The following is a 14,641-nucleotide window of genomic DNA, read 5'->3' on the forward strand; positions in this document are numbered from 1 at the left end:
CCTTAGGGAGCAGGGCTGCTAGGAGCCGCTGCCGGTGGGGCTGAGAGCGCCGTCTGCCCCCACCAAGTCTGTGCCGGGCCTTGCGGGAGGTAAACACGTCAGATCTGCATCACAGGTCCTCCCGGACTCCCCGTGAAGCTCAGCCTTCTTCCCGAGTCTCACTCCAGAGGTCAGACGAGTCCACTGGACCCAGGACTCCCTGTGAGTCCAGACTGGCTGAGGTGGCCGGGCACCTGCCGCTCACCTTCGGCACCCAGACCAGTGGTTCGAGGTTCAGGGGCCAGAGAGGCAGGGATGTGGCCCCCGGGCGCAGGCGCCCAGCAGCAGCTCCAATGCCTGGGAGCCGGTGACTCAGCAGCTGGGACCGAGCAGGCGGCCTCAGCAGCGTGTCCAGGAGCTGCCCCGCCGCGTCGTCCCTGGGCCGTGACGCTACTGAAACGACAAAGTGTGTGGTGACACAAGCCGCCAAGGCCCGCTGGAAATACGGCCGTCCTGAGGGACTGGTTTCCCCTCCTGTCCGGGGGTGGTGCAGGGGTCCCGGGCGTCTCTCCCACTTGATCAGGGTGCACACGGGCTGTGGCCCGGCCAGGAGGAGGACCTGTGGGCATCCGCGTCCCGAGCAGCCCGAGCAGGTGGCTGTCCGTGAGCTTCTCAAACCCTGCAGCCTGGACGCTCAGCCAGGCACAGAGCGCAGAAGGTGTGGGGGGACGGACCCGCCAGGAGCCCCAGGACCTTGTGGTCCGCTCGGGTGGCCGAGCGACGAGCCCCCATCCCCCGGGCAGCAGAGAGGCATGTCAGGGCTGGGAGGGGCCCGTCGGCCTGCACAGACCTCGGGGTTCAGCCAGGCCCCAGGGATGGGCTCTGGGAAGGGGCGTGGCCCCCAGGTGGGGCGTGGCCTGGCCCGTGAGATCCTGTCGGACTGTTGGGGGTGGGGATGCTTTGGTGCCACGTGGAGGAACTCCCACACGGGAGGGCGGTGCCCGGGCTGTGGGCACCCGGAGATCACCTGCCCTCTGGGCCTCACCTGCCTCGGGCCTGACGGGCTCCAGCGGCAGGAGAACAGCCTGAGACGTCCTCCCCTCGTCCGGGAACCACGGACGTCCTGTGACCTGGCCGGCGTGTTAGGGCCGTGCCAGCTCTCCAAGGACGGTGTCCCCTCCCTGCAAGCATGTCTAGGCCAGAGACCTTTCTCTGGCTGGAGGTGGGGCCGCCCCCTGAGGGGAGGTGGTCTGGGAGGGGCAGGGGGCAGGGGCCACTGGGAGGCCCATCAGTCAAGGGGTCAGACTTTCTCCGTTTAACTGGGAAGTAGCATTTCAGGTTCTCTAAGGTGGGAAAGGTCACGGTTTACAGATTAAGACGTGGGCTCCCTGAGCTGAGGGTCCCCGCTCACAGCCCCTGACCTCCCAGCCTGCATGCAAGGACCGAGTCTCCAAGGCAGGCCACCCACCCCCCGCCACCCCACAGCACAGGTCATCAACCCCTCCCTCACTTCCCAGGTCACAGCCCCTCCCCCACTGCTCAGATCACCCACTCGTCCCCCACAGTCCAGGTCATGGCCCCTCCCCCACTGCTCAGATCACCCACCCCTCCCCCACTGCCCGGGTCATTCCCCCTTCCCCACCACCTTATTATCCCCTCCCCCACTACCCACCTTCCCTCCTCCAGTGCCTAGGTCATACCCATCCCCTCTATTTTGTTCCCTCATGTTTAAAACCATGTTCCTGGCCATTGGGTGGCACTCACAGCCCCGTGTCTGGAGAGCTGTCCCAACACTGGGAACGTGTCAGCAGAAGCAGCTGCGGGGACATGGTTAGAAATGGTGGCCACTTGGTACCCAGATGTGTTCTCTGACTACCAGAAAATAAGTGATCCCAGGAGAGCTGCCTGTGTATGTGCAGGCGTGAGCTCCCGTGCACACGCGTGTAGAGTGTGTGCACAGAGGATCGTGCATGGGTATATTCACTGTGTGCACTATGTCAGCACATGTGCCTGATGTGGCCCCACATGGGTGTGAATGCATGTGTGTGCGGTATGTACTTGTGTGGGTGTGTGTGCAGGATATATGGGGCCGGGTTATAGACTAATCGCATGTCTTTGTGCAGTGCATAGGTCTGCATGTGTGCATATGGTATCCATAGTGCACGGGTGTGGGTGTGCACAGGTGTGAGTATATGTACATGTGTGTATGCAGACATGGTTACACAGGCACAGGTGTGGATATGTGGGTATGTGTGCAGGGGTGTATGCAGCGTGTCTTGTGGGTGTGGGTTGTGTATGCACTTGTGCATGGGTACGTGTATATATGGGCCTGTGTGTGGTATGTGCGTGTAAATACATGAGTGTGTACAGGTGTGCATTGCATAGGTGTGGGTGTGTGTATGCATGAGCTCCGTGTGCACATGTACATGGTATATTCACATATGAGCAGACAGGTATTGGCATGTGTGTAGATTTTTATGTGGGGGTGTGTGCATGATGTATTCATGAGTTTTTGTGCATATGGTAGAAAACTCATGTGTGTATGTGTATACATGTGTGTTTCCTGAGTATATGCATTCCCTGGGAGTGTTACCTGGGTGTATGGCTAGGGTGTGTACCTGGGTGAGTGTGTTGCCTGGGCGTGTATCTGGTGAATGTGCGCCTGGGTGGGAGTGTACCTGGTGGGTGTGTACCTGATGCGTGTGTACCTGGAGGTTGTGTACCTGGGTGGGCGTGTATCTGGTGAATGTGCACCTGGGTGGGTGTGTACCTGGGTGGCTGTGTACCTGGGTGGGTGTGTACCTGATGGATGTGTACCTGATGGGTGTGTACCTGGATGGATTTGTACCTGGAAGGTGTGTACCTGGTGGGTGTGCTGCCAGGTGTGCGGGGATGTCCTCGGGCACATCTGCCAGCTCAGGGCATCCTGGGCCTGGGCTCTACCATGCTGCCCTCTGTGGTTAAAAGGCAGAACCTGCTGGCTCTGTTGGTTCTGTTGTGGCTGAACCCCGGGGGATCTGTCCAGAAGCAGCACTGGCCAGGGAGGGAGACCACATCCGGATTTGTACAAGTGGCCGCAGTCACAGAGAAGGGCCACGCCTGCTCCTCTCCACACTCCCCAGGCCTGCATCATCCTCATGACTGTTCTGTGAAAACAGTTCTTCCTCTCGCTTGGGCCAGGTGGTCAGGACAGAGGCTCATGGGCTCCGGGGCTGCGGGCTCTTGGCGTTTGTGGAGACGGCCGGTGCTCCACTGGCTGCCCAGCTTTGGCATCTCCTGGGGGCAGAGGCTGGTGGACAGTGTCCGCCTGAGAGACAGTGGCCACCTCAGGGCATCCAGCCTGTCAACCAGAGAATCATGCGCCATGGGCACTGCTGGTGCCAGCAGGCAGGAGCTGCTGAGACAGCAGGGGTACTGATTGGCATTCTCTGGCTGGCACACCTGGTTTTCAGAGCCTCTCTACCTCTGCCCTCATCATCCCAGAAGTGAACACACTCCAAATCACACTGTCATTGGCTTGCAAACAAGGATCAAAGTGTGAGTGAGATGGCCTAGCGAGCTCTCCCACTGAGGCGCGGCAGCGACTTCCCGTGACGTGGAAGGCTCTCCTCGCCCCCACGCAGCCCTGCCCTGCCCCCTGCCCTCGGGACAGCCCCTTCCAAACCTCCCTTCCCTGAGGTCTGAGGGTCCTACCTTCCACGTGCTCCCCACTCCTCCCACCGACTCCTAAACCGGGTCTCACAGGCTCGAGATCCAGTCCAGGAATCATTCCCATGGCTTTGCCTGTCCGGTGTGGGGTGGGGCCCTGTCTGTGTGGCCACGAGCACAGAGATTACCTTCCAGCCCCCAACAGAGTCTTGGGCCCCTGGGGGTCCACCCATCACAGCCAAGCACTCCCCAAACCTAGAAGTAACCAAAACGCCTCCAACAGTGGATAGATGTTTGCTGCTGAAACGGGTCTGGGAGCAAACAGGAAGCAGGGTCCCAGGCAGCTGGCTGCGGTCGGGTGCCCTGGCTGGGAGTGGGCTGCTGAGCCCCCTGCGTGGGGCTCTGCCCAGGTGTGTGCCTTGGGGCGACTGTGACCAACACACCGGGCAGACGCACATGTCCTGGCTCTGCCCAGGCAGAGTGTCTAAGTCTCCACAGGGATTCATCCCTTCCCAAGTATGGATGAGTGCTCCACGTGGGGAGAGATGCTTTTACAGGACAAATTATTATGGAAAAAGCTGCAGCGTTCACTTTTGTGAAAAACAAAAATGCATTTAACACAGGGACAGCATGCATCGCACAGATGAGGCCAGCAGGGGCCACCTCCCTGCAGTGGACAGGTCCACCTTTGTGTTAAAGTTTAGGGAGTGCTTCTTGGACACCTCCGTGGTCCCTAATTCAGAGTTGGACCATGTGTAGGTTCTTGTCTGTAATGATAAATATAAAATGGTGATTGAGGGCAGGAGAAGGGGACGACAGAGGATCAGATGGTTGGATGGCATCACTAACTCAATGGACATGGGTTTCGGTGGACTCCGGGAGTTGGTGACGGACAGGGAGGCCTGGTGTGCTGTGGTTCATGGGGTCACAAAGAGTCAGACATGACTGAACGACTGAACTGAACTGAAAATGGTGATATTTGACCAAGAAGGCTGTGTGCCTGGCCTGGTGCTTAGGAGGGGACCAGGACGTTTGTCCCGCTGGTCCAGGCCTCCCACACACGGGGGCACAGGACACGTGCTGAGGGCAAAGGAACGGGTCAGCCAGCCGTCCACAGGCATCCTGAAGGTTTGTGCTTTAGGCTGCGTCCAGAAGCAAAGCCAAGTTGAGAAGACGAGCCGCGTACTTGGGGGGATTTATCTGAAGTGCTGGGAGGGACAGTGCGGGATTCGGTTCTGCAAGCTTCTGTCGCCTCTCTGTCTCCCAGACAGGCTGGGCCTTTCTGGGGTGCAGCCCGCGGGGCCTCCCCCACGTGGAGGAGGGGCTGCAGGGGGGCCGGCGGCGGCTGCTGACCGCGCCTGTCCTGTATCCCCAGCTACCCGTACAGTGAGGACTGCAGCCAGGGCCGGCAGTACATGAACACCCGCTGCCCCGCCTGGTGTGACCGCGTACTCATGTCCCCGTCCGCCAAGGAGCTGATCCTCAGGGTGAGTGAGGCCTGGAGGGCCGGGGGTGGGGCGGGCCGGCTGGGGGCGGGCCGACCTGGGGGGCGGGCCCGGCCTGGGGGCTCCCTCCTGCCTTCCACCCGCAGTCCTCGGGCTGGGATGCAGCCCAGGTTCTGGGGTCAAAACAGCGTAAACTGTCGGTCGCCAGGGTGTCAGGAGTCGTTTCAGTTTATTGCGTGCTTGGAGAAGTCAATGGGCTCTTGTCCTCGAAAGAGCTCCTGAGCTGTGAAGTCGTCCTATTTCCTTAAGTTGTAAATCTGAGCTGAGTCACACGAACGCCCGGGACTGGAGGCTGCTGCAGTGCTGGGGTGGGGGGCGGCGGCTCCAGCTCCTGTAGCCTCTCGATTCCTGGGGTTTTCAATACCCACGTTTAGCACAAAAGGACTGCTCTCAAGAATCAATATCTGCACTGGTTTTGTCAACCCCATCAATGAAAAAATACAATAATGAAGTGCATTGATTCATGAGGGCAGCAGTCCTGCCTCTGAGTGACGTGGGCAGCCAGTCAGGATGGGGCGGGTGGTCCCCCGACCTCAACCCAGGACGTCCGGGGCTCTGGTCACCAGCCTGCATGGCCCCCGCGGTTGCTCTGAGGAGTCCTGTCTGCCTCCGGGGCCCAGAGCCTCATCCAGAGACACAGCCGGGAGGGCAGAGCTTCTGGGACCAGCCAGGTGCACGCCGACCCCCACCCGCGGCCCGGTGGCACCCCCTATGGAAGATCTTGCTGGCCTTTCTGGGGCGGGCAGCCCTGGACACCCTGCTGTGAGCCAGGTCCCGGGGAGAGACCTCCTGAACTGGGCTGGGTGCATGGAGGCTGCATTGAGTGCGCTGTGACGGGGCCTGGGGGTTGGCTGGACAGCTGGCGGGCAGGCCCCCAGAGCCCAGCACGGAGGACGGGCCGTGGGCCCTCCCACGAGCAGCCTTCACAACATGAGCCGCAAGGGACAGGCGGGCCCTGACCACACAGACCTTGCACACACGTGTGGCCTCAGACTCAGCCCCGCGCCCCCTGCTGGCCTGCCCCCAGGGCTCCATGATGGGCCGAGAGGAAGCAGAGTGGACAGTGGACACGGTGGGCCACACCTGCCAGCTCTGAGTGCACTGGGCCAGCGGAGCCCCGAGCTGCGGCCAGAGCGGGCTCATCGGGGCAGAGAGGAGGTGAGGGTCATCTTCCAGGGAAAAGGCATCTTGCGGTGAAGCCACCAGGACAGCCGGAGTGCCTGGTGTCGGGAGGCACCCAGGGCTGCAGAGTCCAGGAAGGCGGACAGCAGACGGCCACCTGCGAGTGGCCTCATCTCCGCTCTCAGGCCGGAGGTTTGATGCTGCAGACTCGTGGGGACGGAGCCTGGCTGGGTGGCCCATTGTGGAGAGGGCCCGGAGCCTTCCTGGCCACGGGTTCCCCTGCGGGCCCTCCCCTGGGGGCTCCCACGGTGGTGGGCGTCACCGGCCCAGCAGCCGCCTCGCCGCGGCTTCCGAGGCGTCATCCATCATGCCACGCTCGGTCAGCTCAGTGTCATGTCGGTTCTACTTCCCGCCCCGAACTCGGAGGGGGCGGCCGCCGTGATGGATGCGCAGGGAGGTGTGAGAAGTCCGCTGTGATCTGTTTATCTGTCTCACGATTATGCACTTGGAAATCCACAATTTTATGCTGCCTTTGTAAATTACCACGCTGCGTTTGATGAATGCTTCCCACTCCAGGGAGGCGCTGCGGCCGCCACGGATGTGCGGGGGTCTGTTGTCGCAGTTCCTGGCAGACGACCACGCTGGAAAGTAAAGCTGACCTTACGCTTCCTACTGCATTAAGGATAATTCAGTTTATGGTCTCAGAGGCTTCAGCCGCGGCTGTGAAAGCCCTGCCCAGCTGGAGCTGGGACTGACCACCAGCAGCACGTCCTGGGCGGCGCCCGCAGGCTGGCGGCGGGGAGGCCTGAGCGCGCAGCCCTGTGCGTTCAGGAGCATCTGTTCTCCTGTGAACAGGGAGTTCTGGGTCAAAAACAAATGCCAAGGGGGAAAACGGAGACCAGGTGGGACTCTCTGGTGACAGGAACACACCTGGAAGGAGAGCTCCCATCTGCCCTGATGGCCGTGAGCAGAGGCCACGCCAGCCCCCAGGGAACGTTGCCTCCAGCCCCCAAGGAAGGTTGGCACCCCCCCGAGGCCGGAGCCCTCCCCTCCGCGAGCAGGGGCCGAGTGCTGCCTCCGGCCGCTCCTTCCTGGGGGCCAGCGGCTCACTGGCGGTTCTGAGCCGGCTGGAGCCCCAGGGAGGAGTGGGCAGGGTGGCAGAGGGTGGCACAGCCACAGAGGCTGTCCCTGCTGCTGCCCAGGAAGCCCCCCGCTTCTGCCTCCCACATCTCTTCCTCTGTTTGCTTTTCCCAGTCGGAGAGCGAGGAGAAGGTCGTCACCTACGACCACATCGGGCCCAACGTCTGCATGGGAGACCACAAGGTGACCGACCGGTGCGGGGGCGTGGGGGCCGTGGGGGGCGGGGCTGTCGGGGTGCTCCTCCTGACCCCCCCTCCGCCTCCTGGTCCGGCTTCACAGACGTGGCCGAGTCCGCCTGTGTTTGATTTTAATGGAGCACCAGCAGGTGCGTAGCGGGTGGTGAGGCAGGTGGATAGGAAGACAGGAGACTGGTCACAGCAGAAAGAGACGGAGTCCGTGTCTGCCAGAGGACCGTGCCCCCTGGTCCCTCTGGAGGTGTTTCCGAGCCTGCACCCGAGCATCTTACTGGCCTCCGCCCCTGCCGCCCGGGTTGGGAGAGATGTCCGTGTCACCGCCCAGCTTCAGGGAACCACCTAGTGTTCCCGGACCAACCTTGGATGTGTGACTCTGCCCGGCCCCCAGCCTGCAGCCCCTCTGAGGGGCGTGGGGCCACGGGTCCTGTGTCCCCGGCGGCCCGGGAGAGACGGTCACCGCTTCCCCTTCTAGGCCGGCCGCCCACCTGCTTCTTGGTGGCAGTGGCTTGGTGCTTCAGTCGTTCAGTGACCCAGCGGCTGGATCCCCGGCCAGGCTCCGTCCTTCCCTGTGTTCTCGGGGCCTGAATCGCAGCTCTGAAATGAGCTTTTACACCGGTTTCTATGTGGAAATAATGCTGTCTCTATGGAGCACGAAGGCTCTCTGCCTCCCGCCTTGGGTCGCCCAGGGCCAGCTCCCCAGGACAGGGTCCGGCGCTGGGCCCGCTGGCCGTGGCCGGTCGGCCCTGACGACCTCTCTTCTCCCCCGCAGCCCGTGTTCCTGGCCTTCCGCATCGCGCCCGGGGCAGGTAAACCTCACGCACGTGTGCACAAGTGTTGTGTGGTGCAGTGACGTGGTGGTAAATATGCCTCCTTCCCTCGAGTTCACCTTTCTGAGCTTTTCCCGGTGTGTGTGCCTCTGTAACCAACGCCTGATTCCACGGCAGGGAGGCGATGCCAGCGCCTCGAGGGGACCCCCGGCGAGACCCCCCCGTAGCACCAGGGCCCACGTCCTCCGACAGCTGCGTCCAGACCGCCCGAGCGCCACCGCCAGACGGCCGGCCCCACACTCTGCTTCAGCCCCGGACGGCGCTCCGGACAAGCCTCACATACCTCACCGTCGTGTCTGTCCATGCGGCATCAAGTAGAAACATTGGGTTTTTTTTTTAACGAGTCACAGTCCTGTTGCCAAAACTCTAATAGACAGCAAAAAGATGTGTATTTTAGATGTCACGGTTTTCGATTTTTAATCATTGTCAGCGTGGAGGAGCTTCTCGGGTGCAGAAACCCCGCGGGGCTGAGTCACCCTGCGGCGGGGGCTGAGCAGGCGGCCAGGCTCCACACCAGGGGCACAAGGCCCCCGCTTCCGCTCTGGAGGCCCCTCCCCGTCGTCACTCTGATGCCATGTTACATGGCTTCTGAGTCACACTGCAGCTGCTTTCCATTTTTATATATATAAATATATATAAATATATACTTTTTAAAAATAATTTATAAACCTTACCAAAACTTACGCTAAATATACTTTCCAGTATGAATGCTTGAGTGTCCTATCAGCAGTGGAACTGAGTCTGGGAGCTGGTCGCCTGCGCGCCCACACACGCCTGTCAAGTCGGGACTGCGCCCGGCCGCGTGGCGGGGCTCGGGCGGCCCGCGGCGCTCACGCGCGCAGTCAGACTCCTAGGCCTCCTTCTGTGTAATATCAAGAACTGAATGTGAAGTTTATAGCTAGCTCGGGTGTACCTTTCAAGAATTTTGTAAACCGTTTTGTCCGTCTTTTGTTACTGTTCTATGGTGCCAAGTATTCTACACAAAACAATAATATCATGGGAGAAATAAAACTAGCCTAGTCTGCTTCCGATAGAAACCGCTTTTAACATGGGCTGTATATAAACTATTAAGAGAAACAAACTGTATGCGTCCCCGGTTGCCGCGCCTCCCACGGCTCGTCGTGACCCTGCCACACGTCCCTGCCCCCGACACCCAGCACGGCGGTCAGAGGTGGCGCCCGGCCCGAGGGTGAAACACAAATGACGTTTATTGATCTGCTTTAACACTACAGAACTCCGGGCTGGGTGCAGGCGCCGGGGCGATGCTTGCTTTAGGTGAATCACTACCGTCGCAAGCGGTTTGGCGTCCACCGGCCGAGTCTGCATCCTCGACAGAAAGATTGGGGTGTGTGTCAAGCTGTGGTTACTCTGTCTACGTGCCGCACGGCCGTTCCGGCCCACGGTGATTTCTGTGTAGCAGGGTTTCAGCTGTTGGTCACTCTGGAGGCCTTTGGAAATGACCGCTCCGGTCCCTAAGCAATAAAATTGATTTTGGTGAAAACAACGTTTGATTGTGTTTCTTCCTCTGGCGCTCCGGGCCCTTTGCAGGCTGCAGTCCAGGTCACCTCGTCCGCGACCCAGGCCCCATGTCCCGTCGGATTCTGTCACAGAGCTGAGCCGTGATGGGGAAAAGAAAGAACGTCTTTTGGAATAGGTACCTACTGGGATTTACCCCTCAGCATTTTTTAAATGAAATTACATAAATGCATTGCCTTCCTCAAAACTTTAAAACTGGAAATTCCTTTGCTCCTAACTTAGAGCTGAAAGAATAGTTTTTATGCACATAAATTTTTTTAAAGTTCTCTCTTAAAAAGAAAACCAGTCAGTGGAAAGCATCTGTTTTTAAAATTGGTGCAGTTGTGTGGAAAAAAACTCAGCCTTTTACTCTTTTAACATTTCCAGTAATGACTTCCAAGATAAATCTTACAGTAATATAACCCTTTATATTTAACTTTTAAAATTAACACCACAGTCATGCCCATGAAGCTGCAACCACGGGGAGCATCCAGTCTGGGGGCCCGGGGTGGGGGGGGGGGACTCTCCCGTGAACCAGAGAAATCCAGGCTGTTCACCAGAATCCTTGCCTCTGAGGTGGGGGTGAAGAACACGCCAGAGAGGAGAGCGTCCCTGCCTCTCCACGGTGGGGCCTGGGGGGTCTGGCCGGTGGGGGCACCCTGGGGTGCAAGCTGAGCTGCCCGGGAGGGGCATGGAGCTCAAGAGGCCGCCAGACATACTTTCGGTGCAAACCCCAGGGCCCCCAGAGAACTATGAGCTGCTGGCAGAATTACTTTGGGCTTCTCTTTGTAGTCCTTTGAATTAAATCTCACTTTCTACCCATAAAATATCTTTGTAGTCCTTTGAATTAAGTCACACTTTCTACCCATAAAAAGTCTAAATAATAGCAGCAGATCAGCTATGGTGCTGATGAGTTTAAAACCTGATTTATTTCACCCTATGTTGAGTTTAGCGCGACTTCCAAAGTCTGCAGCTACTAAGGCTGGGCGGTTGAATCTACATAATCAGACCAGAGCAGGTGGGTAGGAGCCTGGGCCCACAGGCGACCTTCACCAACCCCCCACCTACCCAAAGCTACCGCCCGGGGTGGGGCGGGCACCGGGAATGTGTTTAAACCTGCCCAAACTACATCCGTCCGAGCCGCGAAAGGAGGGCCCTAGCCCTGGGGTGGCCAGAGTGGGGCGGGGAACAAGAGGCCCTACCTGCTCCCTGCTCCTCCCCGCGCCGTCGGCTCTGCTCCAGCCCGCGGAGTCCGGCTCCTCGCGGCTCCCGGCCAGGGAGCCCCTTCCCTCGGCGGGCGGTCCGAGGGTCCGCGGGGCCGGGCCGCCTTCCCCGCGCCGGTCCTCTCGGCGCCCTCGCTTCTGCGAGCTGCTGCCGCCCGGGCGCCCGGAACGCGGGACCCCCGGCCTCCGTCGGGCCCGCTGCCGAGCCCGGCCCGCGCAAGCCCCAGGTGCCCTTCCAGCCGAAGGCGCGGGCCCCGCGGGCCTGGACAGTGGACAGCGGCCCGGCACGGTGTCCCCGGCAGGAGCGGAGGCCGTGCCGCCGCCTCGCCCGCGGCTTTCCGAATGGGAAGAAACAGGCGAAGGGCCTACGGAGCCGCGGCTCCGACGGGGACGTGTTAAATAATTTATTGATTATACAAAGTGATTCCACCAGGGACGCGCGGCGCCAGCGGCCCCGATGCAGAGCCTGAGCCGGGCCGCCGTATAACTTACTCTGTAAAAATATATATACACACTGCGGCGCGGGCGGCTGGCAAGGGCGCCGGCCCGCGTCCGTACCCTGGTTGTCCGGCCCGGCCCCGCGCCCTCACGAGGCGTCCCCCGCGCCGCCGCCGCACGGGCTGACCAGCGCCAAGTTCGGGGCTTTGTGCTTCTTGAGCAGCCGCGTGATCTTCTCGTCGTCCGAGTTGGGGTCCAGGGGCCGGTTGTACTCGTCGTCATCGTCCTCCGCGTCCGAGCCGCCCACCTTCAGCTTCTCGGCGTCCGAGTCCTGCTTCTTCTTGGCCGACGCCATCTCCGCCGCGTGCCGCTTGCGCCACTTGGTCCGGCGGTTCTGGAACCACACCTGGGGTGGAGGGCGCCCATCACGCGGGGTCCCCCGGAGCACCCGCCGGCGGCAGCTCGGCCCCTCGGCGGCCTGGGCCAGCCGCTGGCGCCCGCGCGGACGCCAAGGCCCGCCCCAGGCTGCCCCTCCGCTCCGGCCCCGGCCGCAGCGCGGCCGCTTGCGCGCCTTTCGCAGGACGCGGGGGAGCGAGCGGACTGCGGCTAAGCGAGCCCCGCGCGACGCCGCCTCACCTTGACCTGGCTCTCAGTCATGCCCAGGGAGTAGGCGAGGCGCGCGCGCTCGGGCCCCGCCAGGTACTTCGTCTGCTCGAAAGTCTTCTCCAGCGCGAAGATCTGCTGGCCCGAGAAGGTCGGCCGCGAGTGCTTCTTCTTGCCGTCCTTGTCCAGGACCCCGCCGGCCTGGGCTGCAGAGGGGGCTCGGTGAGTGCGGCCAACGGTCCCGCCCGCGCCCGCCCCACGCCGAACCCGCGCGCGGGCCACTTACCAGGGCCGGTCAGGCGGGGATCCCTCCAGGGCGAGCCCTGCACCACTCCGGGCCAAAAGATGGGCGGGCGCCCGGGAAGCTCGGCCAGGGGCTTGGGATAGCCGCGCGCCACGGCGGCCGCGGGCCCGAAGTAGACGCCAGCTGACGAGGCCAGCCCGTTGAGCCGGGGCAAGCCGCCCAGGAGGCCGCCGCCCGCCGCGCCCACCGGCCGCCCCAGGATGTCGCTGATGCCGTGCGGGGTGCCAAGGGGCAGCTGCGCGCCCAGGCCGCCCAGCGCGGGCGCCTTGAAGCCGGCCGGGCCCTGCAACGCATATGGGAATAGCGACGTCTTCATCTCGGCCATGTTGTGCAGCGCGGCCAGCGGGGCGCTGCTCAGCACGAACGCGCCCGGGCGGTTAGCGTCCATGGGCGCCGCCGCCGCCGGCCCGGGCGCCCATCCGGGCCCCGCCGCCGCCGCCGCCGCCGCCCGCCGGCCCGGGAAGTTTGCGCGCGGCCCGGGCGGGCGCTGGGCGAGGGCGCCGACGGCGCGGAGGGCGGGCTCGAGGGCGGGTGGCGGCTCCGGCGCAGGGCGGGCGGCGGCGGGGGCGCTCCGGGAGGCGGCGGCGGCGGCAGCCCCGGGGCCGGTCCGAGCGGCGCCGCGCGGGCCGGACGCGCTGATAACCGCGGGGCCCTGGCGCGGCGCGCGCGCTGATTGGCTGTGGGCGCCCGCGGCCCGGCCATTGGCCAGCGCCCGCCGTCCGCGCCCCCGCCGCGCACTCCATGAAGCGCCCATTAGCGCGGCGGGTCCCTCCCGGGCCGTAAATTTGCCCCCTGATTTATCTCCCCGGGGACGAAATAAATCCCGTTGGATGGGAGTTTAGTTAGGCAAAGGTTTTAATGGGAAATCAGGAAAAAATACGAGAGCATATTTTATCACCGAGAGAATGCAGATTTGAGGATCCACTCGGCACACGCGGTGCGCCCTGTTCGGAGCAGAGGCGCCAGTGGGAGGGCGCGGGGAGCCGGTAGGCAGTCCCGGGGTCACGGTCCCAGGTTTGAGGGAGGACTGAGAACGTTTCCGAGAACCTCCTGCTCTGGGATGCAGAGGGCGCGAGAAGCGGGACGTCCGTGCCCACGAGCCGAAGGTTAGACTTGGCCCGCGAGAATCCGCTCTGTTTCCCAACGCAGTGGCTGGCGCCTCGGCGAGGCCTGCCCCGGGGCCTCCGGGTCGCGCGTGGAGTGTATGGGGGCCGGGTCCCCGTCCAGTCCCGGCCCGCGGGGCTGTACGCGGCCGGGTTGGGATATTTCCTGGTCGTGCGGTCGCACTCACTCCTGGGAGGCAACCTGAACCCGGAGCTCGGGCCTGGACGCCGCGCGGGGCCTCAGGTGCCGCCGCGCCCTCGCAAAGCGCGGCCGGAGCCTGGGGTCGGGGACCCTGGCAGACTGGGCCCGAGTCACGGGGCGTGGGGGGCCGCGGGCAGAAGCGCGGCCTTTTGACGGGCACGCTGGGCGCGTGGTGCAGTCCTCGGGGTGAGCACTCCTCCCTCCCGGTAGATGGTAGTGCGGATTCAAATACGATCGCAGTAAACTGCGAGCGCCGGCGGAGAGCAGGCGCCGAGTACAATCGTGGACGTTGCCTCCTAGGTTCTCTTGGGTGGTGTCACATATTAAGTGACGGTTATTACTATTATTCACTGCCCTTTGGGACCGTGACGGGAACGCGTACCAACTGATGGCTGCTGTTTCGTGTCCGGGGCTGGCTGGGGGGGGGGGGGGGGGGGGCGCGGGGTAGGGAGCGGTGTCTGCCAGCCGGCCTCTCTCGGGCCTGGTGCAGCCGGTTAGCAACGACTTTCCCGTTTCACCCGGGCCGCCAGGATTTCGGTGGCGCACACGAGAGCAGCCCTCTCGGCTCTGGGCGGGGACCCAGCGTCCCCTGGTACCGAGATCTCCAGGGGTCTATTTTCGTTTTGTGCAGTTCTACGGGTGTGGTGCTGCAAGTCCCTACGCCAGATCGCCTCTAAGAAAGCCACTTGCCGCCGGGGCTGGGCGGGCATTAGGTGGCCCCCATTGCCCGCGTGTGCGCGCACCGTGCTGTCCCGGGCGGCGCGCCACCGCGCGTGATACCGGCCGGCTTCGTGTGCGGTGCAGCCCGCGCGCAAGGGAGTTTCTCTCTTCCTGCTTG

The 14,641-nt window shown here is 62.6% G+C and overlaps 2 protein-coding genes across 3 annotated transcripts in view; one reads left to right on the forward strand and one right to left on the reverse strand.

The window, feature by feature from the left end:
* INPP5A (inositol polyphosphate-5-phosphatase A) overlaps positions 1 to 9,919 on the forward strand; it is a 152,652-nt gene extending 142,733 nt beyond the window's left edge. Inside the window, exons 13-16 of one of the 2 annotated variants that reach the window (XM_061162949.1) lie at positions 5,003 to 5,114; positions 7,509 to 7,577; positions 8,358 to 8,445; positions 8,533 to 9,919. In XM_061162949.1, the coding sequence (XP_061018932.1) occupies positions 5,003 to 5,114; positions 7,509 to 7,577; positions 8,358 to 8,438 (262 nt within the window). In that variant the 3' untranslated portion in view covers positions 8,439 to 8,445; positions 8,533 to 9,919. The remainder of the gene's footprint in view (positions 1 to 5,002; positions 5,115 to 7,508; positions 7,578 to 8,357; positions 8,446 to 8,532) is intronic. The other variant, XM_061162948.1, reaches the window with a different exon arrangement.
* Positions 9,920 to 11,739: 1,820 nt separating this feature from the next.
* Positions 11,740 to 12,886, reverse strand: NKX6-2 (NK6 homeobox 2). The gene is made up of 3 exons (XM_061161354.1): positions 12,481 to 12,886; positions 12,228 to 12,400; positions 11,740 to 11,997 (listed from the first exon to the last, which is right to left on the reverse strand). Exons 1-3 carry the CDS (start codon positions 12,884 to 12,886, stop codon positions 11,740 to 11,742), a joined length of 837 nt encoding a protein of 278 aa, XP_061017337.1.
* Positions 12,887 to 14,641: the final 1,755 nt, after the last annotated feature.

The sequence above is a fragment of the Dama dama genome, chromosome 15 (assembly GCF_033118175.1).
Source record: "Dama dama isolate Ldn47 chromosome 15, ASM3311817v1, whole genome shotgun sequence".
Lineage (NCBI taxonomy): Eukaryota > Metazoa > Chordata > Mammalia > Artiodactyla > Cervidae > Dama > Dama dama.